At 38.2% G+C, this 27,337-nt stretch overlaps 1 protein-coding gene across 2 annotated transcripts; it reads right to left on the reverse strand.

Moving 5' to 3' along the window:
* Window positions 1–513: 513 nt before the first annotated feature.
* On the reverse strand, window positions 514–24,225 carry hgfb (hepatocyte growth factor b). 2 transcript variants are annotated; one of them, XM_015060558.1, is made up of 18 exons: window positions 24,077–24,225; window positions 22,758–22,848; window positions 22,380–22,492; window positions 21,685–21,799; window positions 19,546–19,694; window positions 16,630–16,750; window positions 15,750–15,868; window positions 12,350–12,515; window positions 12,110–12,243; window positions 10,177–10,270; window positions 7,919–8,049; window positions 7,106–7,135; window positions 6,559–6,673; window positions 5,896–5,970; window positions 5,666–5,815; window positions 5,454–5,560; window positions 4,526–4,668; window positions 514–4,008 (listed from the first exon to the last, which is right to left on the reverse strand). In XM_015060558.1, exons 1-18 carry the CDS (start codon window positions 24,132–24,134, stop codon window positions 3,829–3,831), a joined length of 2,091 nt encoding a protein of 696 aa, XP_014916044.1. In that variant the 5' UTR covers window positions 24,135–24,225; the 3' UTR covers window positions 514–3,828. The 2 variants fall into 2 exon arrangements, with proteins under 2 accessions (XP_014916044.1, XP_014916043.1); XM_015060557.1 differs by having other exon boundaries at window positions 22,758–22,917.
* Between the last annotated feature and the right edge of the window lie 3,112 nt (window positions 24,226–27,337).

Consider the following 27,337-nt stretch of genomic DNA (forward strand, 5'->3'; position numbering starts at 1 on the left):
GTTCCAGCTCTTTGACCTTTACTCGTGCCGCGTCTCACCTGCTCGGAAACACACAGCTGAGCATACACTCTGATGTATCTTAAATCTGCCTCTTCTTGTCTGTTAAGCTGAGCAGGTTAGAGAAAACATTCCTGCTTTGTTTTATTATTTGATCAGCGATCGCTAAAAGGCTACGGCTATTGGTGTGTGTCGCAATGTGCGTCAGTGCATGTCAGTGGATGAGGGTCTGGCATATACAAGTAGGAATATGAATGTGCTCGCCTGTTTGCTCTGTGTATCTATGGAAGGGAGATGAGATTAGCAGAGAGTTCCTACACGCTATAGAAGACTGTGTGCTGCTGTGGTGCCATCTTCTGGGGAAGGAGTGCAACGTCTTATTAATTATACAGTGACAAAGGAAAATGGTTAAGACAATACATAATTGCTAAATGAAGAAGGTCCGGTAAGGAACATGACATTTAGAGAATGACATAAATTAGTCTCCTGGGGTAACAAAATGAATGGGAAAAGCCATCACTAGGTAAACTGTTTATTCTTAAGCATAGTGGGTAAGTGGAACCTTACAGAAAATGTACATTATACAGAAAACATAAGGCAATACTGTACAACATGTAGACTGTAGCAGCTTTCAGTGCCAAAACACGCGAGAAAAACCATTTTATCGCAATTGTACATACATAATATGGATATGATGAATATCAAGTTTTGTAAATTTAAGTGTCATTCTGATAAAACAGGCAAACTCCTGGTACATAAAATTCGACTGACTTTGTGAAATTAACATTCGGAGTGGAGGGACTAAGGATGTGTCGAGTTTTGCCTGCACTGATAAATCAGTCCTGGTTTCTGAAAATAAGATTTAGCAGGTATAAAACATACTTTTCATTGAGGCCACATTTCTGTATTAAAAATGTTTTTTTGTTGTTTTTTCTGAAATTTCTAATTTTCATTAACAATAAGCAGAAAATCTGGATCATTAAAAGAGACGGAGACTTGAAAACATCTGTTTCACTTAACCCTTGTGTTTACAAATGGGGTCCAACCGACCCCACACCCGTATCACTTGCATTATTTGCCTCAGTCCTTGCACGCACAAGTGTTAATGAACTGAGTTACTGAAACTTGTCAATTGCATTCTAATTCATTAAATATGACTACATTATCTCCTTGTGTAGATGGGTTTTTTTTTTTCTCAATCATTACTGCAGAAATGAACAAAACAGGACAAAAACAAAACAGGAATAACCACAATGGTTCAAAATGTGAACTATTGGAAATTGTACAGAATGAGCCTATGAATATACATGAATGATAACTTAAAAGTTAGGCACTTCTTTCATTTTTTTTTTTTTACACAGAAGGGATCACATATGTACAGTCCATGGTGCTGTGATAGCATTACAATGTAGGATTTTGTTTTTAATCTAACAATTATGAGACAGAAAGATGACAGAAATTTTCCACTGTAAAAAAAAAATCACTTTAATTTTTTCTTCTATCTGCTTGATACAACATTCATGTTCTCATTTTGTAGATCTATAAGACCTAAATTACATTAAGAGTGTCACAAATACACTCATTTAATATATATTTACATAAAGGACTTGCTTTACTTAAGCCCCTCAGAAATGGATGGAGTGCCCTCAACATGTTCTACCACAGGTTGGTTTTCTAATTGGCCCAACATTTGAACCTCTGCATTTGGTATTCAGTTCATTCAAGTAATACCAGGATTTGAGAATTCACATACACACATCTACAGTGGACACATGGAAAGTCTGCAAAGGTTGACAGATGTCATACAGAATGGAAACCTGAGAAAAAGAAGTTTCAAAGAATGATACAATAAGAATGATAAATATATTATACAAACTAACATGGCACTATGTGAAAGAATAATTGCCCTACAAACCTAATTGGTTAGGCTTCGTTTGGTGGCAGCCACTGCTGTCATGGGTTGAAAGTTAGTGGCACTAACGCTGCTTTCCAGTTCTATCGGAAATCGGAAACTCGAAGCTCAGTTTCACGTCAGACCCAAGGTCACCCAAGGTCAGTTGGAATTTCAACATGGCGACACCCACAAACATTAACAGTACCTCTAACAAACATCAGCTTTAAACTTTATTTTCCGTAAGCAAACATCACTTTTAATTTGTTTAGTTTATAGTTGCAGGTGTTACAATGAACATAGACACGCTCTCGCATGTTTGTCTTTTAAAATAAACATCAGTAACACTTTATTTGAAGTGTGATCGACATGACATTGTCATAAACTTGACACAACTGTTGTGAACATGACGGAGTCTTCATTAATGCTTGTTGTCATGAAGGTAAATAATGACATTTTTAAAGCAAAGTTGCATTAAAACTTGCATCAAAAAGACATTAAAGGTGTCAACTTTAGAATAAAAGTGTCATTTAACGAATGACACTTCATGACAACAGTCATTGACATTTACGAAGAAACCTTCATGTTCATGACAGGTGTTGTGTCGGTCTTATGCAATCCCTTCCAATAAAGAGTTGCTCCCAGTTTCCCAGCGGGAAATCTGACATCGGAGGGAGTTCCAATTGATTTTTCTGACTGGGAAGTCAGAATTTCCCAGTTCAGAGGAAAATATGAACGCAGTCAAGTCTTTTACATCCCTTTGGATTCAAATAGCTTCTGCACTTTGAGTATGATTTTCCTTATCTGTGATTCTAAATCAGCTTTGAACCAGATTTATCAAATTGCACAACTTTTGAGGAGTTAAATTTTTTATCTCGGAAGTCTACAAAATATGCCAAACACCTTTTTAGCAAAGATGAGATGTTCATTTAGATTATAAATGGTTTTCACATTGGAACTTTACCATGGACGCCATTTTTTCTTTCTTATTGTTGAATCATGCTTCATCACTGAAGCAACTAAAGCCTTCTGTATATATTGCTCTAAGTTCTTTGGTAACTTCCTGAATATACACTTGTAGTAATTTTCGTAGGCTGGCCACTGCTTGTCAGGTTCAGCTTTGTGCAATGTATTGGTAATTGTATATAATTATCTTCACTGTGGCTTATCAAAGTTTTAGTTCCTCATCTGTTTATTGCTGTAGGACTGGGCATCATGTGTTACAATGTATGATATATTACTGTGCTCTGTGTTGAAAACCAGGTTCTGTTTAAATGATTTTTTTTTTCTTTTTACAGACATGTGGCAATAATCACGTGTGGGCATGGCTAGAGATACTGAAATTAACTTTCCAAAATATTGTGATAAATCAAAGTTAATTCATGTCTTATCCAGGTGTTAACTTTTTCACACAGGGCCAGGTTGGTCTGGATGCATTTTGACCTTTAATGAATTAATAATTTAAAGACTGCTTTGTAGAATTAACTTTGGTCATCTTATCTAATATTAATAATTGTTCCAGGAACCGAAACAGGTAAGGTAAAAGGGGCAAATTCTTTTTCGCAATCCTGTTTGTATTTTTTGACTCTGGTTCTGACTGACTCCTTTTCTTATGTAATAACTCCCTTTATCAAAACTGTTCTCCCTCTAGATGGTTCAAAAATTACATGATGTTACATGTCTACGATATGAGAAGTAATACGTTTCCATCTTTGCAATAAACCACTAGTTACTGACTCCTTGTACTGAAGTCAGTATGGCATTTGCTAGTGATTTTAAAGCCATCATCACTGCAAATGCTTCCTCAGACTTTCATCTTCAGCTGCAGACCCCACAGGTATCTGAGTCACAGAAACCAGATGTCCTGAGTTAAAGATGTCCACTGGAGTTAAAGAAGAGAGGGTCTAGTTTTAATTTAGTCCGGTAGTAGTGATTTGTTTCTAAGCAGTGTCAGAGTTTGGGTTATATCGAAAGACCTTGTAAATCCACTGTGTGTAGAAGGGGACATTAATGAAAATGCCAGGCTGGTTGGCTCGAGCGCAGCCTCTGCCATGGACACTGATGCCAACAATAACTTTGAGATCACCATCTTGACACACAAGAGGGCCCCCATAATCTCTCTGAAAAAGAGAAAAAATAAAATACATTGACTATTATTCGTCATCCGCAATTGAGCTGTCATCACTGTTAAGCTTTCCAACAAAGGTAAATGGAAAAAAAAAAAGTGTTTAACATTCTCGGTGACGGGCGGCACCATCATGTTCGGATCTGTTACACAGTCAGAAACCTCAGACAGCTTTGGAAAGCTGATGAAATTTGGAGCAACAGTCTCCAGCTGCTCTGTTTACAGCAGACTGAAATCTAAGCCAGTGGATTCAAGAAACATTTGTTTGAGATTTAGATCAAACTTGGCTTAGAAAGCACTGTGTTGGATCAAGGCACTAAAGTTCTTGTAGATTCACATTAGGAGCAATTATTTATTTATCTATTTATTTTTTTATCCAGATCTCAATGCCTGTTCTCATTTACCAACACGGTTGCCATGACACTTTCTGACCTCAAAATAAAATGGTTAAATAACTTGCCGATAAATAAGGCAATAAAAAATGTTTCCAAAAACTGTTTCTGTTCATGTACCTCACACACTCCCTCGTTCCTTTTCCCCCCTGCACAGATCTTGGTGTTGGTGATGTGGAAGTTCCCTCTATGCATTTCTCTGCACCTATCATTTCCAACAATGGGCAAGTCCACTGCCTTTAGGACGTCATCGTGACCAGTGCCTAAAAAAAAGACAGAGGATCCTAATTATTGCTGGGTTTTTTACAGTTCAAACAGCATAACAGGACTGCAATTATTTTTATAAACATATCTATTCAATGGCTTATTAACTTAAGTCACAAATGAGCAAACTTCACAGCAGCGACTCAATGCATTCAAGCATTAGCCATGGTGTGGACAACTTGCTGAGGTCAGAGGAGATTGGTCAGATTGGTTCAAGAGGATTAAAAATGCAACATGAGCTCAAACAAAAAGTTATAGAAACTATCTCAATTCAACAATTTGAACAGCTCACCAAAATGATACAATAACAGATTGGAGAAACGTTCCTTAATCCAATGAATCTACCTTTTTAATTTCAAAAACTGGTAGGGTAAAAAATGTTTACTTTTGAATGCAACAGAAAATGAAGAAATTACAAGATTACACCCAAAAAAGCATTAAAGCATAAGCACATTGCCATTAACTAATGAAAAAGAACATGCAAGTCCATTGGGTGATGGATTAATAAACAGGAAATGATGGGAGTATTAATACATTTGATGAATATGAAGATACAATTAAAATATTTGTTCTTTTTTTGCATTTGAACTTAAAGCCACTTAAAGTGAACCCTTGACTGATTGGATGATGTAAATTAACCCAGTATCTTGTGTCGTTTTACATCCAATTTATTCTCTTTTTTTGGTTGTCCTGGGGACTGCAAATGCAACATCATATGCAACAATCCCAGGAGACAGGAGTATGCATGCATGCAACAGCTGTGGTGGGTTTAACATATGGATACCTTTTGTCTCTCCCCATCCATACATTTTGCACATGGTTCCCTCTGGGATGGAGCATCCGGCCACAGGCAGCTGAATTGTGTGGACGTTGTCTGCAGGACGGGCGGGCCTGGACATAATTAATGTGCATTATTCAGATGCAACAAACAGAGATTTATGCTTAAATAAATCTGGGAATAGTTTTTTTTTTTTTTTTTTTCCCCCAAGCACCAACTTTGAGAGTCTCAGGAGGGCTAAGCTGGATCCATTGGGACCACATATCACTTGAGCTATTCTGACTTCCTGTCTCTTAGGTCTGTCAGGAGATCCTTCTCGAAGATCAGAGACTCCCAGCCACACCCGATACTCGCTGAGGTCTGGAACACTGAAGGAACACAAGACAAATAACAATGTTGAGCTGAAAAATATTTCAAGCTTTAAAGTAAAACAGAGCAAATAACTTACCAGGAGGAGAAGCATTGTCTGTCAGTAAGTACCCACTCCTCTCGCACAAGAGAACCTCCACACCAATGCACTGATCTGGGAATAACACAAAAGCCAAATGTGACATGATGGATGAAACCAAGTTATCTGGAGCCTTTTAGATTTATGTGATTAGCACTAACTGCATTATAAAATAAAATACTCAAGAACAATCTCTACCCCCTCCATATATGTGGTGTCACTAGTATTCAACTAATAAAATAGATAAATTATGTTTTTTGTTTTCTTTAAAAAATTTTACCTTTTTTTTTTTTAAGATAGTTTTATTATCTTTTGACAGACACCTAGTTAATTTTGTACCTGAAACAAACTTCTTGGTTCAATAAAAATAAGTTTGGGCTTAGATGGAAACAATCACTTCAGCCAAGTGACAACAAAGGCTTAGCAAGGTGCTGATTTTATCTGTATGAGGAGGGTGGTAAGGGAGATAAAACAAACTGCAAATAGTTCACACACCACACAGTTACTGTTTTTAAACATATTTTTGTAGTTAAATTGTTTGCGTGCAAAAGCTGGATTGAAAAGTAGAAAAAAAATAAAACCCATCTAAAACAGTCAATAAAAAAGAAGTTTAGTTTTTTCCTGATTGTGGGAGGAAAATATATAAAACTGAAATGCGTTTACCCTTTCTGTATGCTAACCATCCAGCTGCCGTCTGATATGCCAACTGGAGCTCCTCCCACAATCCTGGTTCTTTTATGGACAAAACACCTCACAGGGGTTGGCTCAGCTACAAAGACTGAAACACATGAGCATAAACGTGCACACATTTGAAAAAAAACATGTTTCTTTTTTAACCTTTTTCGAGAATATAGACTTACAATACATGTAACTTAAATTATAAACATGAATATGAATGCAATGTCACGTTTTCTTCTGACATGTTGCTTAAACAGTGACTATAAAAGGCTCTTCATTCATAATAACATAACTAAATGCTTTTGCTGCTACATATATTTTCCAATATCATGTTGGTTCTATCTGTCTCAGGAACTGGGGATTCATACTTTGTAGTTTCCATAAATCTGAAAAAAAAAGTCGCGTATAATAAAAACAACTCACAGACACAAACGCACATGTAGCTCTCACTACAACAACATAACGTTTTGCATCTTGTACCATGACGACAGGGTATTAAAAAGGACAAATGCTGAAGAAGGAGAGCACTCACCTGGTGGAATGCTGTTTTGCAAAGCATCACCTGTAGACAGGAGAGGAGAGAAACATGTTGTCTTACATTAATTACAAATATTAACAAGGTACAAGGTGAGAACAAACAGGAAAAAGTGCTGTCAGGTCTGACCTGACAGTATTTGTGAGCTTTGTGAAGCTCATAAAATTACAACCTTCTTTAGAAAGTTGATTGGATGTTGTGAGACTTTGCCACACTAAAGAAAACTTAAGCACCTTAACAGTTTAAGGTATTTGAGGGAAACCAGAGTTACAGTTGTAAATTTTGGTAAGTAGCTAATTTATGAAGAATAAGACAAATCTGATTTACTTGAATAGCCTGTTTCCTTGCCGTTTCTTTTTTTAATTCTCCCATTTTCCTGCAGCTAAAGATATTTTAATACATGTCTCTACTACCCATTATCAGTATTTGTGTAGAATTTTATATCTTTGGTTATTTTACTTTGTTTCATCTAATGTTGTCAAATCTGACAGTAATATTAAGGTTTCTCTCTGAGGCTTAGTGTGACAGGGAGAAAATTGGAGGTTTTAGTTTGATTCCAGCAAATGTAATGAGTTCTGAATATTCTCTAACACTAATCTCTGAGTGTCGACAAGCGGGTCCACTCCAAACTAAGGTTATTTTTGTAACCATATATGTGAGATGACAAACCTCTAAGAGAGAAGCTATTTTTTTTTAACTACAATTCTTCATCTGGAAGAATGACAAACCTCAGTTTTCTCATTATGTGTGAGTGTAAGAGACACTGTTAAACTTTGATGGTACTACGTGAGCACATGTTCATGGACTTACAAGGTTTTACGTTGCAGTAATCCCAGCTAATGGCAGAGTTGTTGGTGAAACACCAGGGACCATGTTTGTCCTTATCAGGATTTCTGCAGAAATTTCCCTCTAGGCCAGCCATCAGCATGCCCCTCTCCCCCCTGAACAAAGAGAAAGAAACACATTGTTTAAATTGGACATGGACAGTTTTTCTAAAGAAAACATTTTTTTTTTACAGGAATATGTTGTAATTTGTGGCTTCCTATTGAAAAATTGTTCCCAAATACAGTGAGCACTTTTATATAACAAAGCTGCATGCCAGAAATGCAGGTAAAAGCGCCATGGAAGTGAACAGTGTAGGACAGATAGCTCAAGCAGAGAGTAAACAGTCAGCCCACCAAAATGACCATAACTGTTCTTTGTGAGAATATAAGGTAAGATAGGTACAGCGTTTTGTTTTGTTTTATCTGAGACCTGTTGTCTCCATACCATGTTAAATCAAGAGCTGCTCTCTCCAGTTGACCCTCCTGCATTTTTAACTTTGATAATTAACTTTAGCTGATAAAGTTTAAGTGGCATGATTGATGGTGTTGTCGGTATAACATTTTGACTGCTACATTACTGAGTACATAAATCCCCTGGAGTGAAATACAGACAAACTACATGGAAAAAAAAAAAAAAAAAAAAGTGGGATCTGCTAATACAAAGCAGGCTAACATAGTGGGATGCGTGTCTGGAGAAAAAAAAAATTGGCATATGCCTGTTTATGTCAGTCTAACAATACTGCTCAGTCAGAACCAGAACAAGGTCTATCTGGATACAACCAGAATTGAAAGATTTCTACTTATCAGTAGTGATTTGGTGAAAAGTCCCTACTTTTTTCACCCCCAAAAAAGTAGTGAATGGTATTTTCTGCCCATGGGCCCAGAAGCCCTTTAGGGGCTTCTGTCTTTTCATTACTACTTCTTTCTTGAGTACTTTCTCATCAACAGATAAATCACCTCAAGTTTATACTGCAGACATTGCTATCACTACTTTTATCTTGGGCGAGCATAATGTCATACATTAAAGTACCACAACCTCAGATGTATTCTTGGGGTCTTTTTGCATTTTTTCTTTTGTTTAACTGTTTGAAATGTTTTGGTAATTCACAAAATGAGTTACCAATAATATGGCCCAATGCATTTAACTAGTTGTTTAGTGTTATTTGTTTGTAAAGTTTGAACTGAATGACACCAAGCACATGGCATGTACATTTGTTTTCATTGTTTAGCATGTCGTACGCTTGTGTATGGGGGTATGGAGGTCAGGTTAAAAGCCCGTTAATGTTGTTTTATTGTGAAAACAGGTCCCCCATTTGCGGCGCCAAAAAGTGGTTGGCAAATGGTTGCTGCTGCATTCATGTTAAACTTCTATGTTAGGCTTCTCTGTATATACAAGATAAGAAGATACTCGATAAATAAATACTCACTAAATCCTCCAACATTTACATTTTATGAAGACATATTAAACTCATGAGTGTCCTCTTGTAAGAATTTTAAAACCAAAACCAAAATTTTTTCTTATTCCAAATTTAACAACAGCATTAAAACAACACTGCACAACATAATGGTTTAGAAAAAAAAAAAAAAAAAGCAAGCATGAGTTTCAAATTCTATGTTTATATGAGTTATATTTCTCTCACTGCGAGTTCCTGACCATGACTTTTGACCCACAGGCAGGATTCCAGGCAGTGGATCTGAGTAGCTTTGAAGTTGCTACAAAGGGGGCTTTGGGGTCAAATGCGAGGACTGAAGTGTATATCCCTCCACCAAGTTATCCCTAGGAGTCACTCTTCTTGAGTTAGGTCATCTTTGGTGGGGGGGAAACAAAAGTGGTTGTTCATGGATGCTGAAGAAGCTAGTCACGGTAGCCATGTTCTGCTCCTGGAATCAAGAAGCTCACCATGGTGGGCTAACAACAGAATGACTTATGTAAAGGTCAACGTAAGTTTCCTCTCTCAGACCAACAAGCTTAAGGTCTGCACAGCTGGTTCTTGGAAATATCGGAAAATGTTTTCAACAAAAAGGCATGTCATTTTCAAAGCTTTGATATCACTGAGCCGTTAAAAATCCTACAAATGTTACAAAGCTTTCTGACAGTTAATGTCCTTAAAAAGTTTTGCTACATCTTTGTTTTTATGCAAAGGTGCATGCATGTGATTTATTGGCAGAGCAGGTCTGTGTTTTACATCATAAAGTTTGGAAAAGTTATTAGGCAGGGAAGGAGCAGCGATTCGGTGGACTGACCTGTTGCTGTGGTCTCTCCAGGGAGCGCAGGGTAGGTTTGATCTAGTCCTTGACTGCTCTCCTTGGTAATTCTCTCCAAAGCCCAAGAAGCAGTCTGAGTTTGACCGCAAAAGTGGGGAAAAAATGAGAAAGGGAATTCAGATATTTATTTTATATGTAAAACATAGAAAGCATGCTTAACAAACATCCTTTGTTTACTGAAATCTCTAATTATTTTCTGCCTATTCTGGGTTGCAACTAATGTCTCGCATTTGCAGCAAAAAATGACTGATAAAATTGTAAACAGTAACAAAGAAAAACAAACAGTTAATGGTGTGCCTTCCTTCATACTTCTTGAATCATTTTTAACCTTTTTTGAAGTTCCAACCACTAAATGAATGTGAAGTGGAGGTAGAAATACATGGTTTTAAAGGTGAGACGTGCAAATAACTTATTTTAATTCGATACCATAAGAAGTTCAGATGAAAGTGGGCAGAGCGAATATAAAAATTAAACTTGCTGGACTACATATAAAACTCTGTAGAGGAAATCCTGAAAACAACTACCGCCCCACTGGGGCACATAGTGAAAGAAGCAGCTTCCTGTAGAGATGTGTTTCTTTAAGATAGACTTCATACGAAGTTGGATGGAGCTAAATACACAGAATGAGAAGATCTGTTGGAGGAGGCAGGAGGCTTTAGAATGGGACAGAGGTTCACATTCCAACAGGAAATGAACCCAAAATCTGTGGCAGGACAAAAAAATATTGATTTTGGTCATATCTGTCAAGTCTCCTGGGAAAGTACTATATTTTGCCCCTCTTTCCCGCCGTGCCCCCATATAAGTGTTTTCTCGAACATTTCTCATATTAGAGTAACTATGTCGCCAATGCCCTCACATGCCCATTCGTACGGAAGCACAGGACAGCGGAAAATCTCCCCTGTTCTCTAATCTGAAACTTAACAGGTAGGATTTTGGTGGGTTGGGTGTGTTGCATGCCATATAAGTAAATAGGAATACGTAGGAAATTTGAAAACTTTGTAACTGTTTCCTTACAACTTATGTGCCACTTTGTGCTGTCTCCTTTTTACTGCGACAAACTGTGGAAAACTTCAGAGGATATGAATGACTATGTTTTCAAGGCACTTTGCTTTAGAATTGCTACTGATGTAATGCAATGTATCTGCCGTGTAATACACATTTGGTGTGAAACTTTACACTTAATCACTAGAATATACAAACCACTGGAAAAATATGGAAAATAGTTTCTAACAAACTGAACCCTAACATACCACAAATATATAACTTTCACGTTAAACTATAAAAACTCCTTTGCTTTAGCTATCATGGCTGGATCTAGAACACACAGAGATGGGAACACAAAGTAAGTCATCCACTAAGACTCCTTGGAGAAACGGACATAAATAAGTTATTAAGCTGCCTGTCATCCTACATTTCATTTCTATATGGGAATGTATTCAAACCTCGAGGGTAAACCACAAACCAACCTCAGAGTCAGTTTTTATGCAAAGCCACAGAAACTAAAAAATATTCCTGAAAATCCCTTGAGAAATTGAAATGTGTGTAATCAGCCATAGATCTACATCTTTCCCTTTCAGAATCTCTTGGTATTGCAGAAAGAATCTGAACCAAGACTAATCCCCCAACTTCATCCTTTTCCCTGTCCAGTGAGACCAGACCATCCCTAACTGCTGTCAGATTTTATTTATGTGAGACGTGGTGGTCAGTCCTTCCCACAGTCCTGTGCGATTACAATTTTCCACAGGGATGCAGAGGACCTTGGTCACAAACCAATATGTGTGGTACAGGGTCTCATACGAATTCTGCAGTGTACAAAATGTAAAAATCACCAAATATTCTTCTGTTTTAGGCTGAAGAAACATGCTTTTCCCTTGCTGCTTTCAGCATCAAATAAAGCTGTCAAGTTTCTCACCGCTGACAGGACTGTTCTGGACGCCACACTGAGGGATGTGGGTGCAGAACATTGTGCGTACTCTTGGGTCTGTAGTGAAACACCAGGGGAATTCTTGACCGTCTGGATTTCGACAGTAGTTCTCTTTCAGGTCCCTGGAAAATAGTGAGGAAAAAAAAGAAAAAAAGGCATTGTGTTATCTTCTCAGACGTGAGTGCACACTGGTGGGTGAAAGGCTTTCTCGTGCAATTTTTCACTCACTTGCAAGGGTAAGCTTCAGGTAGGAATGTGTGGTTATGTGGATACTGAGAATCCCAGCGTTGGCAGGCGAGTCCGCTGGGCGTCGTGTCCGCTGTGCCTCTGTAACCCTCTCCTCTGCCCTCATAACACTCGGTTGTCTCCGCCTCAGGACTTTTAGGAGGGGTTTCTGCAAAAGAGTTTAAAATATTAAGTCTGTTCATTAAGGAACATCTAGCTGATTTGTTGGAATGCATGCTGGTAAATACATGCTGGTTATTTGGACTGGCTGGTGGGAACTCATCTTATTCCACTTAAAACTATATTCCATTTGATGTGTGAGTCTGTTTCTGTAACTGATGCTTCTGTGCTAAAAAAAAAACAACATAAAAAAACATGTTCAGTCTTCCTCAGTTCTTTGCCATTTTTTATGCTTCTAAATCTGTAGTACAAGTTCTAGCAGTTGTACTATTTTATTGTCTTTCATGTTTTCTATTGTTTTCTAATATTGGTTGCTTGCATTTTTGTGCTGCTGTATTTCTGTGGATATTTAACACAGGCAAAGTTATCTACTTTGAAAAATTAATGGTTCTAGCTCAAGTATACAACTAAGATTCTGGATCCTGAATGTCTGCATAATCGATGGATCTAATAAATGAACCAAAATTGCATCTTGAAAATGCATTTTATGTTCACAAGCAGGACAACACTTGTGATTCCGAAGTTGATTCAGAATGCAAAAATAAAAAAAATTAAAAAGCGGGTAAGAGTGGTCCAATGTTGTGCTTTACTACGTCTTTCTTTGGTTCATAACAAGACGCCCACTTGCTCCATTTTCCAAGGATCAAGATGTTGACAGCTAACATGCAAACCACAGCTTTCAACTCCACAAACCAGGTTGTGACAGCACAATGTTTGGCTTGGTTTTGACATCACATCCCGAAAATCAGTCTTTATTTACATTTGCTGGCCATGCTCGCCTGTCCTAAAGCAGTTTCTTTCAATGATCTTGGAAACACATGGAAAAAATTAAAAGGAAATCCATAAGGAGACAAATGCACGATTCGTAGTAGCGCGTCTCCTTCTAGCTTTGAGAAGAGTCTACAAAACAACTGAAAGATCGGTGTAAATTTATCCGGAGCCAGAAAGTGACTGATGACAACAGATTTCACTACCAAGGGAAGAAAATGCATAAATAACGACGCACAGAATAAAAATCATGTCATCATCTGCACTGGAAATCTTAATTATCTTGAAATGATTTAATTCTGCTCCATCACAAATAGATTTTCCTTATTTTTAGGCATACACAAACATGGGCAGAGTAAAACACAGTTGGTAACATTGACCACTGTTTCACAATAAAAATAGAATGTGTGTGTTTACGCTCGGTATCAAAGTACATTAACGTTTCAAAAAGTTACATTTTGAAAAAAAAATAAATAAATAATAAAATATATATATCATTCCTATGGTTTAAAGTGCTTCATATATGTAGGACATAAAGTCAGCATCTCCATACCTGCTGTACGGAGCTTAAAGTAAGGCTGTGATACCTCTCCAATCTATCTATTGTGCAGCAATCTATTGCTGCACACTGCTGGTCAGCTATCTCTATAGCCAGCTATAGAAAACAGTTACACTTTTACAAGAAAGGCAATTCTGGGTGAGAGTCCAGACCTGTTGTCCTTTGCCACATGTTTTCTGTCAATGTGCTGTGAAATAAAAGCCACTAGAGCGAAAATATCCTTTTTAAAAATATTACACTTGAACAAGGATTACTCTTCAGTGAACTGATCCCCACAAAGTATATTCATCCATTTATTTCTGTCAAGTAAAGACTACCTTTGCACATAATTCCACACGTAGCAGACAATTTGCTTTGGCTGCAGCCAGGTCCTCTGAGTCAGTAATTGTCATCACTGCAGATCTTTTAACATGAAGGTTGCAAACAATTGCGTTGTGTAGATAAAAATGATTATGTTTTTAAGCTGAGATCAATCAGTGTTCCTAGATTTAGAACAGGAGAAATATTTGGTTAGTGATAGCGTTTCATTGGATATTTAGCAGCAACTTGGTTTGAGCAGAACAGCCCCCTCTATGGGCCTCTTTTTAGAGGAGATCTGGAAAAACAAAGCAGGAATCCCTTGTTTTTTTTATCTGTTCACAGAAAGGTCAGAGGCAAGTCAGAAGTTCATTAGCCTGTACATGAGTACATGCAGAAAAAACATGTTATAAACACCGAATCTTAATTTTTTTTATTGTGTCTAAAAATAGATATGTGCCAGTTTAACAGTAAACAAAAGAAGGGGCCGTGTGAGTGGACCACTTCAACGTTTCTGTGTCTCTCGCTTTGTCCTCACAGCCTTGTTTTGATTAAGACTAACTGGGTCGTAAACTTGGGTGGTTACCAAAAAACTCCCATATCAAAGAGCAAGCCGGAGAGATAGAGAGCGAGGGGTAGAAGACAGTTTTTAGAGGGGAGAAAATAAGGGAAACACTGAATTATTGGGTCCATATGGATCATTGCCATCAAGCAACCATGGTGCCAGGATTGCGGATGCCTCTTGCAGGCCAGCCGGCCAGTCTCAAAGAGAGTACAAAGCTTTTAAAAAGTATGCATGCATCTGAATGTACAGAAGTTTGAAAACATGTAATGTCTTTGGTTCTGTCCTATACACTTTGTAGAACCATCGTTCATTGCTTTTACAGCTGCAAGGCTTTTTGGTTTATGTTTCTATCAGCTTTGCACATCTGTAAACTTACATTTCTGCCCATTCTTCTTTGCGAAATAGCTTAAGATCAATCAGATTGGAGAGTATCTGAGTATAGGATTTGCAGTAGATCAGGACTTTGACTTAGTTGTTCTAAGTTAAGCACGAATACATTTTAAACTAAGCAATTAGTTTTTAACTCGAATTAGAATAAACTCTTATCAGCTTCTCTGCTGAAGAGATGCATCCGGTTAGTCGAACAACTAATGTTTAACAGCATTAATTGTTAAGACATCAGTCGGACCTTTTGTATAATAAAAACACAGGTATACTCCTGTGTTTTGTCTAGATGTGTTGCTGACTGCTAATGTGGAGTTCTGTGCAGCCTGACTACCAAGAGCTGGCATAGAAAAATAAACAGCGGGCCGATGGCGCTGTGAAAAATAAACATTTTGGATACTAAAGAAAGGGGGCCAGCTGATAGTTGTGTGTGTACATGTGTTCCCTAACATCAAGGAAGATTCATGTCAATATGGGGTAAAACAAATGCTACAGGAAGTTGAACATTGTGGAAAATTCAGTCAGGCATGACTGACAGCAACAGTATTCAACACAAACACACCTAGTTTACATCACAGACAGATTTTCACTTGACATGCATAACTGGGGTCTATTTAACCACACACAAACAAACACGCACTCATGCTTACCACAAACTTTGATGTTGCAGTACTCCCAGTGTGTGTTTGGGTCTGTGGTAAAGCACCATGGTCGGTGACGTCCGTCAGGGTTCCTACAGTAGTTGTCATGTAGGCCTTTGTCAGGGTATCTAGCACAAAAACGAGACACCTTAGAGTGTACACAAAGCCCAAAGCTTGCAATAAAAGTTCCACATTTCTCCTGCGTGCACAGTGGAACAATTTGAACGAGTATATAGTACTACATGAAGCTGACAAATAGGCGACTAGTTGCGAGCAGACACCATCTGTTTATGTGTTTAGAGCTCAGGGAAATGAGGAGGATAATAAGTTGCAACACTACAGATGTTTAGCAGTCAGTCATCCCAAAGTTCCACATCCCTTCAGGCCCGTCGCCTTCAGGCATGCAGCACCAGGCTGCGGTTCCTCTCGTTTCATTAACGACATGAGCAGCCTGGGGCCCAGTTTGTACAAATAGTCTGATGATTAAGGACGTGTTAACGAGTCTCAGCTAATCCAGACCACCTGCCACCCAACTAGCTGGAAGAGCCATGACACAAACTCGCAAAAGCTGACAGGGACATATGTCGACACAAGCTGAAAAGATGTAAGGAATACTTGCACAAATTGAAATATATAGCTTTCCTAATGGGGATTTCCCAGCATACGACAGTTAAAAAACACAGATCTATACTAGATTCCCATCACTTCTCTTAGGGGAAATGTTTTCATTGGCCGACTCAAAATCACTGATCTCCAGAGTGAGTCTCATGAATCAGCTGCAGCAAAATACTGTGTGATGAAAAAATATCGCATGCACATCAGTGCACTAATGACAGAGCATATGGTTTGTGAGGTGTACTTCATGCGATTTTAAGTGTGAAAGTTTTACCTTGAGGGGTGGTATGAATGCTTGTGAGGTTCATTCAGGTCCCATCGTTGACATTCTTTCCCACTTTCTGTGTAGTCCATTGGTCCTCTGTAATCTTCCCCATTACAGGTAATGCACTCAACTGTACAGTAAAGGAAGACAAATATAGCATAAGGTCTAACTTCGAGGTAACAAGGCTTTTTTGCTTGTTTGTTTGTTTTAAAGAATCATTGCTTCCAAAGGAGATTTTGGATAGTCAGTTTGAATGAGGCTGATTATGGGATATTTCTAGTCAGGATCTTTCCAACACTAAACAGCAGCTGAAATATTTTAACTTTAGTGACGACTAAGAAACTGGGGAAGTCAAGCTAACACCTGCTTTAGAAAGAAAATAAATCCTGAATATGATCTGAAACTGACAACAATAAATGGCCTCAGGTCATTTTGCCTCTTTAGCAGAAAAGTGACCACTTTCATACCCCAGTTTTGCACCATTTTTTTTATCTTCTTACATGAATTTCTCACCTGTAATCAAACCATTTTGCAACTAATTACCATAAGAATGTCTGTCATTGTATCTTGGTATTTTTATGAGTTACAGAAAGAAAAGTATGAATGTTTGAAATGTTTGAATGTATGTACAAGGGAACATGTTAATTCAGTTGTGCGTAATTATCTTAAAAAAAAACTTAATTACACTCTATTGCCATTGAATTTGGTTTTCATCCCTGTTTAGCCAGTTCATTCTTAGGAAATACGACAGGTTAAAACAACAGAGAGGTTTTACTGTGTTTCTACTGGTAGAATATTATTAACTGTAGTCACATAACCATGTCCTTGCAACCGTTTACAAGCAGAATGTTAAAATAATGCTTGAAATAGCAAGTTGTCAAAGTGCGTGCAAAATGTCCCCCATGTAAGTCATGCGGTTGGTATGTGACGTTAAGTTCACAAGCACGGCATGTTCTTTAAACAGTTTTTAACAAAACGATGGGATGCCATTAAGCAATGTTATTTGTGTGGTTAAACTATCCACTGGATGAAACGGTGATGTGATCACATGGCGTCGAGTTTGCTCTATGGTTTTAGCAAACCAGACTGGTTCTTACACAGAAGCCGTGAAGAACTGGCTCAAACAGCCCCACGGGTTGAGCCCTGGAACCAATTCGGTGGGAAAAACCCAAAACTGTTTTTAATTTTTCCAGTATTTACTCAACTAAATATTGCCCTCGTTGGTTCGCTCACCTATGACTCATATCTTTGCTCATCCGAGACCAAAAGAACAAGCATGAAACAGTGGAAATGAGGGTCAGCGAAAGTAAGGACAAATCTAGACAATGAGAGGAAATCTGCATGAGTCATAATGAAAAGGAAGAACCTCTGTTTGGAGCGATGCTGCAATACTTGGCAGATATATTTATGTAGATGATTAGTGACAAGACACCTTTTGTGGAACATATTCACTCGACACAGATGTTCAGCTGAGAAAACAGCAACAATGTAAACTGCGACGACACTTTTAGAGCTGATACCTCTTAAAGCTTGTTTTCCTCCTCAGAAATCCTTAATGAAGGCCAAACAGGCACACTGTAAGCATTGTTTGGTGTCATGCAAGATGTTTACAAGTCAAACGCATTCCACACACACACACACACACGCACGCACGCGCAAAAAAAACTCTACAAAAATCCAGAACCATCTGTTTAACAGGTCTCAATTATGCTGTTATAGTTATGTTAATAGACATTAAATGCACCTTGGCACAAACTGTGTCAGATTAATGAAAACATCAAAGTTTAATGAAGAGAGGCCACCATTTGTTAAATGGTGAGTGGGATACACTGCACAGTGTAAACAACCAAAAGGATGCCTATTAAAAACAGATGTTTATGAGCCCACTCCTGACATGACACAGCACATTTATTACTTCTGGCTGCTGGTATTTTTTTGCTTGTGCATGACATGTTTGTATCTGCATGTGTGCTCTCCATTAGCAGCGGTTACATTTTGGAGGAACCCTTCCGCTCTTTACAGCAACACAGACCAAAATCTATCAAAATTGAATTTAATTACATGTTTTGTTCTTCAGACCGATGTTCTTTTTTTAAGGTTTTGTTGGCTCTACTGGCCTTTATTTGAAGGTAGTTTGACAGGAAAGAGGGAGACATGTGGCAAATGTCACCAGGTCGGGAATCAAACCTGCGACCACAGGCATGAGGACCAAGGCCTCTATGCGTGGGTTGTGCTTTGTCCCTGCGCCACCACAGCACCCCCCAGACTGATGTTCTTAACATCTGTCTGTTGAAGAACATGAGGTTGTCTGATCTCTTTTTAATCATTCTACTACTGGGCCCCTAATTAAAGTGATCCAGTGTGATGCACAGGGAACAAGCCCTCTGACAGCGTGCATCCCTTAGGATTAGATAACAGCTGTCATTATCGTCCACTCCTTCAGGAAGACCCGGCAGTAACATTTCGTGATATAACATTGAGGTTGAGAGTGTTTTGCTTTCATCACAACCACATGTTTGCCACAAGGACAGGCTTAATTGCTGGATATTTATCTAGATGAAACAACAGAGGCATTAATTTCCTCTAATATTTCATGACTTGTTCCTTTGGGGCTCAAACCGCTCATAAAATCGGAGCCTGAAGAAACAAGAGAGGACATTAACATGTGAACCCCACACCTGGAAACAGCTGCAGCCTGCCTCGGTAAATAAACCCTGTAGACTGACATGTATTTAAGAACAGAGGTAAAGTAGACCACAGTCAGAGTAAGTACATCCTTCTCCAAATATCTGATTGCCCAATGTGGTACACTTCATTTCAGATGGTCAAGCTCCAATAACAATCGTAATTGTGCAGTAATTTCCAATGCGGTATGCTTATTACTTCAACATGAATGTCCTCGTGCAGAGACGTATGTGCATTTACCTTGTGAACACTGCGGTATGCCACACTCCTGGTGTCGGAGGTGTGGCCTGGGGTCGGTGGTGAAGCACCATGGACCAACGGTGGAGTTGTCTGGGTTGCGGCAATAATTCTCTATTAGGTCCGTTTTCCTGTACCGCTTAGACATGAATCTGTTGGAACAAGAGAAGCATGCAAAACAACAGCTCACAACCAGAGCAAAGTGAAGAAACAAAAGCCAGAAGCTTAATGTCAACTTTTACTAATCACAGAATGACGAGCAATTTCTCCTTTACAAGGCAGCTGCTGCTTGGCGGTAAATCGCCTGCGTCGAGACGGCAAAATAAACATCTTTTAAAGTCACCGGTTGCAAGGCTGGAGGACTGACTTATCCATTCCCTGCTATTGGTAATTAGAGAAAACATGTTCATGCGTAACAGCGGTGATATTTTCCCGTCAAGGCCTGTTCTTAATGTAGAATAAACATGCTGACAAGTGACTCATATCTTTTACATCAGGCGAGCACATGGCTGTGGTCACCAGTGGGGATGATGGACATGGCAAGTGTAGTTTTTACGTCGAGCTGTATTTTTCCACGATGATGAAATGATAAAGTATAAAACGTTCATCTTTTGGTGCCCGATAAGGACAGAGGAGGCAGGAAGTTAAAACCTGGAGCTGATAAAAGTCCTATTGGTTTTTCACTCTGTGTGTGTGTGTCTGTGTGTGTGCGTGTGCGTGTGAGGGTGCGTGTGTGTGTCAGAGATCCCTATGTCTACAAGCTGACTGATAAAAACATACAAAGTTCCTTGCTGTAATTACCTAATTTGTAGAGGCATTAAATGTAGTTTGACATAGGAGGTTCATTGAAAGTACAAACATTCACTGCCAGCTGTCAGCTCACAACAAAGCCCTTTCAGTATTCTTAACACTAATATATAAGGATATGAGACTTCACATATCTTTGGTCATTTGAAAATACTTATATTTTTCTCTAAATTGTATTTTCTTTTTACACCTTATTCATAAAATAAATGCAATACATTAATTGAACCGGAAAATTCAAATTAGGTAAAAACAAAATAAAAAAGGGAGAAAAGGGAGGATAACTTGAGCAGTTAAGCCCTGTATTGAGCTCACAATGATGATCTGCTGGGTAACATCAGAAACGCCGTAAACATTGCCTTACTTTATTATTGGTAATGACTGTTTTCACTGTGTTAGTCTAGCAAATTTATCTGTGGGAAAAGATTAAATGAGCTACTTTAAAGTGAAATCTTTCAAGAGCCTTAAGTTACGTGAATGTGGACTATATACACAGAGGACGTAGCTAAGAAGCTTATTGTGTTATTTTGTGTTTGTTTTCAAAAGCATTTAGTTCTTTTCTACCTGATGCATGTCTAAATTAGTGTCAAAAGTTCATAACATTGCTAACTTAAATTTTCAGCATCCTCAGTCTATTTGAGGGGTTTTTTTTCTTATCTTAAAAACAATAGTTGAATTTGAGGCATTTCTTTTTTACAGACCATCAGTATGGATGGATGGATGGATGGATGGATGGATGGATGGATGGATGGATGGATGGATGGATGGATGGATGGAAGGAAGGAAGGAAGGAAGGAAGGAAGGAAGGAAGGAAGGACACAAAAAACAGGCTGGATATAGAAATATTTTACCACACACTATGTTCTTTTTCCATGCTCATCCAGACTGAGCAGGAAAAGGATTTACACTTTAATCTTGTTGCTCTTAAGACATTGTGATCTACTCTTGCTGTCCATTTAGTTCACTTCTGTTTTTTGATGCATTCCCCCCCAAAAACTCGCATGCAGCCTCTTATCTTAGAAGCTAGTCGCAAATTAGATAAGATCCTAATTTCTGTACTGAGACACACATGCAAAATAAACACACATCTCGATAAACAGACTGGCCATTGCAGGAAATGATGTGTGACTCAGTGAAGTGTTACAATGAGGTCACCTCTGATGAATGACTGCTCCCTGGAGCATAATCAGCCACTAATATATCAAACCCACACATGGACACAGACTAGCCTCTAGCTACCAGCTAATTGCTGCTCTTACTGGCCAACACTAACATTAACAGCAGCTTATAACACGGTGCTGTTTGACACTGGGGTGAAAAGAACAGTGCATTTCTTACTTGTGCTCATGAGGTATTGGGGAGGCCCAGGCTTGGCACAGGATCCCACTGACTGTCACTGACCTCCGACCCCTGTAGCTCTGACCTGTCCCCACAATGCATTCCCTTATGTAGTCTGCAGTGAGGCAAAAACGAGAGAAGAGGGAAATGTGATGAGTTAACAACCTGATCACAATTTTTATAGACAAAGCCTGAGCAACTAATGAAGAAAACAGAGAGAGGGAGTTGCAATGCTGGGCTTAACAAGAATGTGACATTGCCAGAAGAGGAATCTGTTTTCCCAATCAGGGCCATGCGGGTTCACACTGGCTGCAGAGCTTGGATGTTCGCTTTTTTTTTTTTTTTGGTCATCTTGACTAAACCGAAGACAGGGATTTCCAGTGTTTATACGAACACCACTTTGTAACAGCAGAGAATAAAGCATGACATATAGCGGGGCTGTAAAGAAAAGACAATTACCCTTGACACTCCCTTGTTTTCCCCCCTGTGGGCTGCTATGATTACTAAAAATAAACCACTTTGACCACTAAAATCAATAGACAAATCAAATTCCAAATATAATTGATACATTAATGCAACACAAACCACCCTTAATGGGGATAACTTTCCTGTCCTGATCGACAGGCTGATCGAGTGAGACACCGTCTGGTCCTAATATCAGTTGGCAAAAAGGAAAAGAAAACAGAAAAGGGCACCTTTCTTTTGATAGAGGTCATAGTAGACGTTCTGATGGCTTTGAGCTCCTGGCGAATTTCTGTCAAATGAAAGCCACTGGCATTTCCTGTTCCGATGATCATAGAGGAAAGCTCTGGTGAAGGAAAACAGATAGAGAAAGCTGAGGTCAAATGACGACTGAATACAATCTGTAATTTCTTGAAGCAAAATGCATTGACAGGTGTTTTAGTAGTTAAAATGATGCCACTCATAATCATTTTATATGGTTAGGAGGTCGCATCATCAGTCCCTCGGTTGTTTTTTTTTTTTTTTTTTTTTTTTTTAACTGACATCCGTTTCCATGAGTTCAATTTGCATATTTAAAAAGAAAAAGGATAGGGGAATCATTGTTGACAAACCTGCAGTTGAATGGGAGTCTTTTTCCGCGACTGCATGTTTTTGCACATTTGGTTAAGCTCAGTTTCCTGCTTTTGGTCAAATGTGAGGAATCTGGAGACACAACAGCCAGTCGGGTACCTTCGGATTTCTGATAGTCTTGGAGAGCATTTCGCCTGCCCTCTGTCGCACAATCACAAAACATGGTCATGCAGTTGCAGCAATACAGAGTGTGAAAAAACTTTTTTTAAGGCAAAACAGACACTAAGGTATAACTAACTTTAATGAGGAGGAAGAACATGCAGGACTTGCTTTTGGTTTACTAACCTGTTCTGCAATTAGCTATCCACTGAGGAGAATTGTGTTACACTGTTCGTTCACTTTAAATAAGATGAATCTCCTATTATTATTCAACATCATTCAGAAAGGTGGTGTGGATGACATGTTAATACAAACACTCCCACTAGATCAACTAGTCATGAGTCAGGCTGCTTTAAGTGCGCCAATTTGCCTTGGGTCTTTTACATCTCTGTAAAAATCAGAGAGCCACTTGAAAAGAAAACTCTGGTTTCAAATCCCAAAACCACATCACTCTTCCCCTTCTTCCTACACGTGTTGTTTGTATGTCTGCAAGCACTTCAATTGACTTGATTTTTTCTTCTTCTTCTTCTTTTAACAATGCAGAGGAAAAAAATGACCAATCTTGAAATGACAAGGATGATGAGTCCTGCTTTCAGATTCTGTCTATGCATTAAGTTTGGATGACATGAAGGATCAGAGGTTTGACGTGAGTCAATTAAAGTTATGTTTTTACTCTGCTGAATGAAACTTTGAGAATCATTCTGCTGGAGAAAAAAAACAAAAAAAAACTAAAAAACTAAATGGACTACAGAAAGGTTAAATGGTTTTAGCTGGTTACACTGTGTGACAGTACGTTATTTGATCACTTTGTTAGAGGTTTTTGTAACAGGTTAGGAGGTCCTTTTGCAGATGACACAGCAGTATGAGATGAAAACAGCTGCATGGTGTTTCATATATAACTTGGGTTTATGCACGCTTAAAAGTTCTTGCAAGGTGAAGTAAATGCTATGGATAGAAAATACACCTTCAGATACAGCTTTTACAACAAAAATAATGTACATATTTCTGTCTTTATTTTTTCATTATTACTATTTTGTATCAGATTAAATTAACAAGAAGGTAGGCTATTTGAATAAAACTGCTATCGGCTATTCGTGGAGCGCCAGCCAGTGCAGTGAAAACGCGACTGCAGCCAGTCAGACACGTTTTCCAAACTGTTACTAAACAGTTTACCGGGGGAAAGACAAAAAGAAGAACTTACCGCAGCAAGAAACGACTGCGAGTCCAACAACGAGCCTGTAAATCCACATCGCCTTCATTACACAACAACGTGCAGAGAAAACAAATGGAAACGCTGCCTGCTGTGCGCTCTGACAGATACCAAGAGACTTTGCTTCCACCACTGCACAAATGATGCGTCTCCCCTCTAAGTACTTATTCACCTCCCTCCCTCTCTCCCCCCCTCCCCCCACTCTCCCCCTCTGCCTGTTTGCGCGCGCGCGAAAGAGTTACGCATCTATCTTCTTCTTGCTCTACGTTTTATTTATTTTTCATCTCGTTTTTTTTTTTTTTCTCGACTTTATTCCTCCGCAACCAGCAAGTACGTACTTTACCAATATTTAAAGGGGGATGCGAATGTTCAGACCTGTGTGGTGCTGGATGTGTTTTGTTTATGATGTGAATGGGGTTGCATCCTTCTGTTCAAATAAACAAATTAAGCAGGTTAAATATTTCACATGTGTTATTTTTTGACTTCACTTTAACCCTATTATTTCCATCCCGTCAGCGCTGAGGGAAATTCGCCATTTGTCTTTAGTTTTGTCTTTTAATATATATATATATATATATATATATATATATATATATATATATATATATATATATATATATATATATATATGTATATATATATATTTTTTTTTTTTTTTTTCCACTACCTAAAACTGAAAAGTAAATTACCCGGGAGTTTTATTGGGACAGGTCTCCAGACATAAAAATTAAAATTAGTCCTAGTGGCCCTAATACTCATTCTGGTCCTATTAGTAGTAGGACCGGAATGAGTCCTATTAGTGGTATGAGTACAGTAATAGGCTATTACTTAAACCTTCCAAGAGGAAGGTTTAAGTAATCCCATTTCCACAAAGTTGTTTGTAAAGGAATTAAAAGTATCAACATAAATGTGTGATTTAATTCATGTGCAAATTCTAATAGCTATTAGATTTCTTTGACCTTTCCAACCCTCACACAAGAAATATTGCTTATAAAATAAGACATTTTAAGCGTGAATTTGTTTGTTAAAGTTTAGTTTAAAAGAATTTAACTTCTTTTTAAAGGGTATTATGTATTTTTCAGACACACAGTGCCATTTTATATATATTGTACAATCAAGCAACTACTTTACTTTCAGTTGTTTGAATTTTTTTTAATAGATTTATATATTAACCATACCAAAATGGAATTTGATTTGACAATATGGCATCTTGAAATTGGGCCTCTGTATCTTTAAGAAGCTCCTACTCTTTCAGACACTCCTGCATCAGTACATCATCACAACAATGCTACTCCATTAAGCCATTTACAAGCATTCTTAGGAATGTTGGACTGAGATATGATAAACTCAGCAGACACTTGCAGGTGTTTGCTAATTGCTACTGCCACTAATCTGATGCAGCTGAAAGTGGAAAGCACTGGGGAGGAGTGCTCAGTAAGAATGAAGCTCAGATGGGGACTGTAGCTCCAAGGAGGAGCTTTGTGAAAATAGATAGCAAGGATTTCTCCAACGTGAATGAAAGAATTAAAGCAACACACCAGGTATCTTTTTGATGAGGGAATAACATTATGGCATCACATAATGCTTTATAAAGCAGATTTCACATAAAATCCTCTTTAAACTTGTTTTGTTGCATTTGATGAATTCTCTCCTGCCAAAAGACTATAGATTGATTAAATCTTTTGAAATATACTCCTGGTAAAGACTAAGACAAAGACTTTATACTCCAGCATGTGGCGCTGTCTTTGACTTAGCTCCTTCACCACAGAGTAGAAGACAAGTACAGGATTCAAATCAGCATGTTTTGAAACAAACCTGTTAAATAGATTGAGGTTTTAAAACTTAAGCCATTTAACGATGTTAGTTACTAAAGTTCACACTATAAAAACATTTGTTTATGTAAGCTGATAGTAGCCTTTTACGTGCTCAGTAGTTAGCAAAAGCTAATTCTGGTTGTGCTTAACATTTTATGCTAAAACCAAACAAATGGAAATAGTCCATCTAGAATGTAAATATTTTATAGTGGTACAGATCTAGTTACCCATATCTATTTGTTTTCCAATAAATCCTCTTAGATATAGGATTTTTTTTTTTATTTCCATCATTCATACAGTTAACACTGTGACCTCCCAGCAATAAGATTTTCATTCTCATTTCTTTTTAAATTGTGCATCTGGTATGAGTGTGTACATTCTTTTTCGTGTTTTGTGTTTTTGTGACGGACTGGAAATTTGTCCAATGTGTGTCCTGCCTGTCACTGTGAAGATTGAGTCCCATCAAATAAGCAGGTACTTAAAAATGATCACTTGGAGTCATAAGCCTCATAAGCCATTGTTTCAGTAATTGTTTTCAACTCACTTTGTGAAAGCTTTAATGTCAACCATCAGCCACGCTAACCATTATTTTTGAATAGTAAATATTGGTGAATCAAACCAATCACCCAACCCTGTTATGTTAAACCAACTCCTGTGAGGGTGTGTCCATATTTGACTGAGGGCCTGTGTTATTAAAACAACCAAAATTGGCTATATTTTAACATTTTAACAGCATTTCTAAAATGTGTTACCATTCACTCAGTCTTTTTTCTCACCCATCCTGTTTTGTCAATCTTTCCTCTACCATGTTCACTTGTCTGGAAGCCACTTGTCAGCAACGGGAAACTCAATAGGCCGGGTAGTTGTTTATACTGCTCTGCTGGTTCCCTCTTAGATAAGATGAACTCAGTGGTAAGGAAGGGGGGGCGTGGATGGATGAGTGCCATCTCTGTTTCCAGTGATGACAGCATGAGATAGCATGAAACTTCATGGCAGTGCTTTCAGGCAGCTCTGATGTAGCACTCATCCAGCTTTACTGCAGTCCTTAGCACAGAGCAGCGTATTGATTAGGTATCAAGTTAGTCCAAAGATTTACAGGAACGTGGAAATATCTGGCTATTTTGTAACAATCACGTCATGTGTGCGAAACAAATCATAGAAGTAGCCGGATGAATATGTAGGAGGAAACAGACTCCATCTCTATATTCTGTCTGGTTTGGTGAGTAATGGTCCTGTGAAGTCCTGCGGGAACTGCAGAGTTCCTTGCAATAATAAAGAATCATCGATGAGTCAGACACTTTCACTGGAGCCAAACATGTTTTCTGTTTTTAGCATGTTTTTACTTTTATTCCAAAGGAATAAAAAGTACAAAATGTGTATGAAACGCATCTCTTCATCGTTTTCAGTACACATAAACACACTCACAAACGTATAACAA

This window comes from Poecilia latipinna, unplaced genomic scaffold (assembly GCF_001443285.1).
Source record: "Poecilia latipinna isolate Pla-1442-1.1 unplaced genomic scaffold, P_latipinna-1.0 Scaffold1725, whole genome shotgun sequence".
NCBI classification, from domain to species: domain Eukaryota; kingdom Metazoa; phylum Chordata; class Actinopteri; order Cyprinodontiformes; family Poeciliidae; genus Poecilia; species Poecilia latipinna.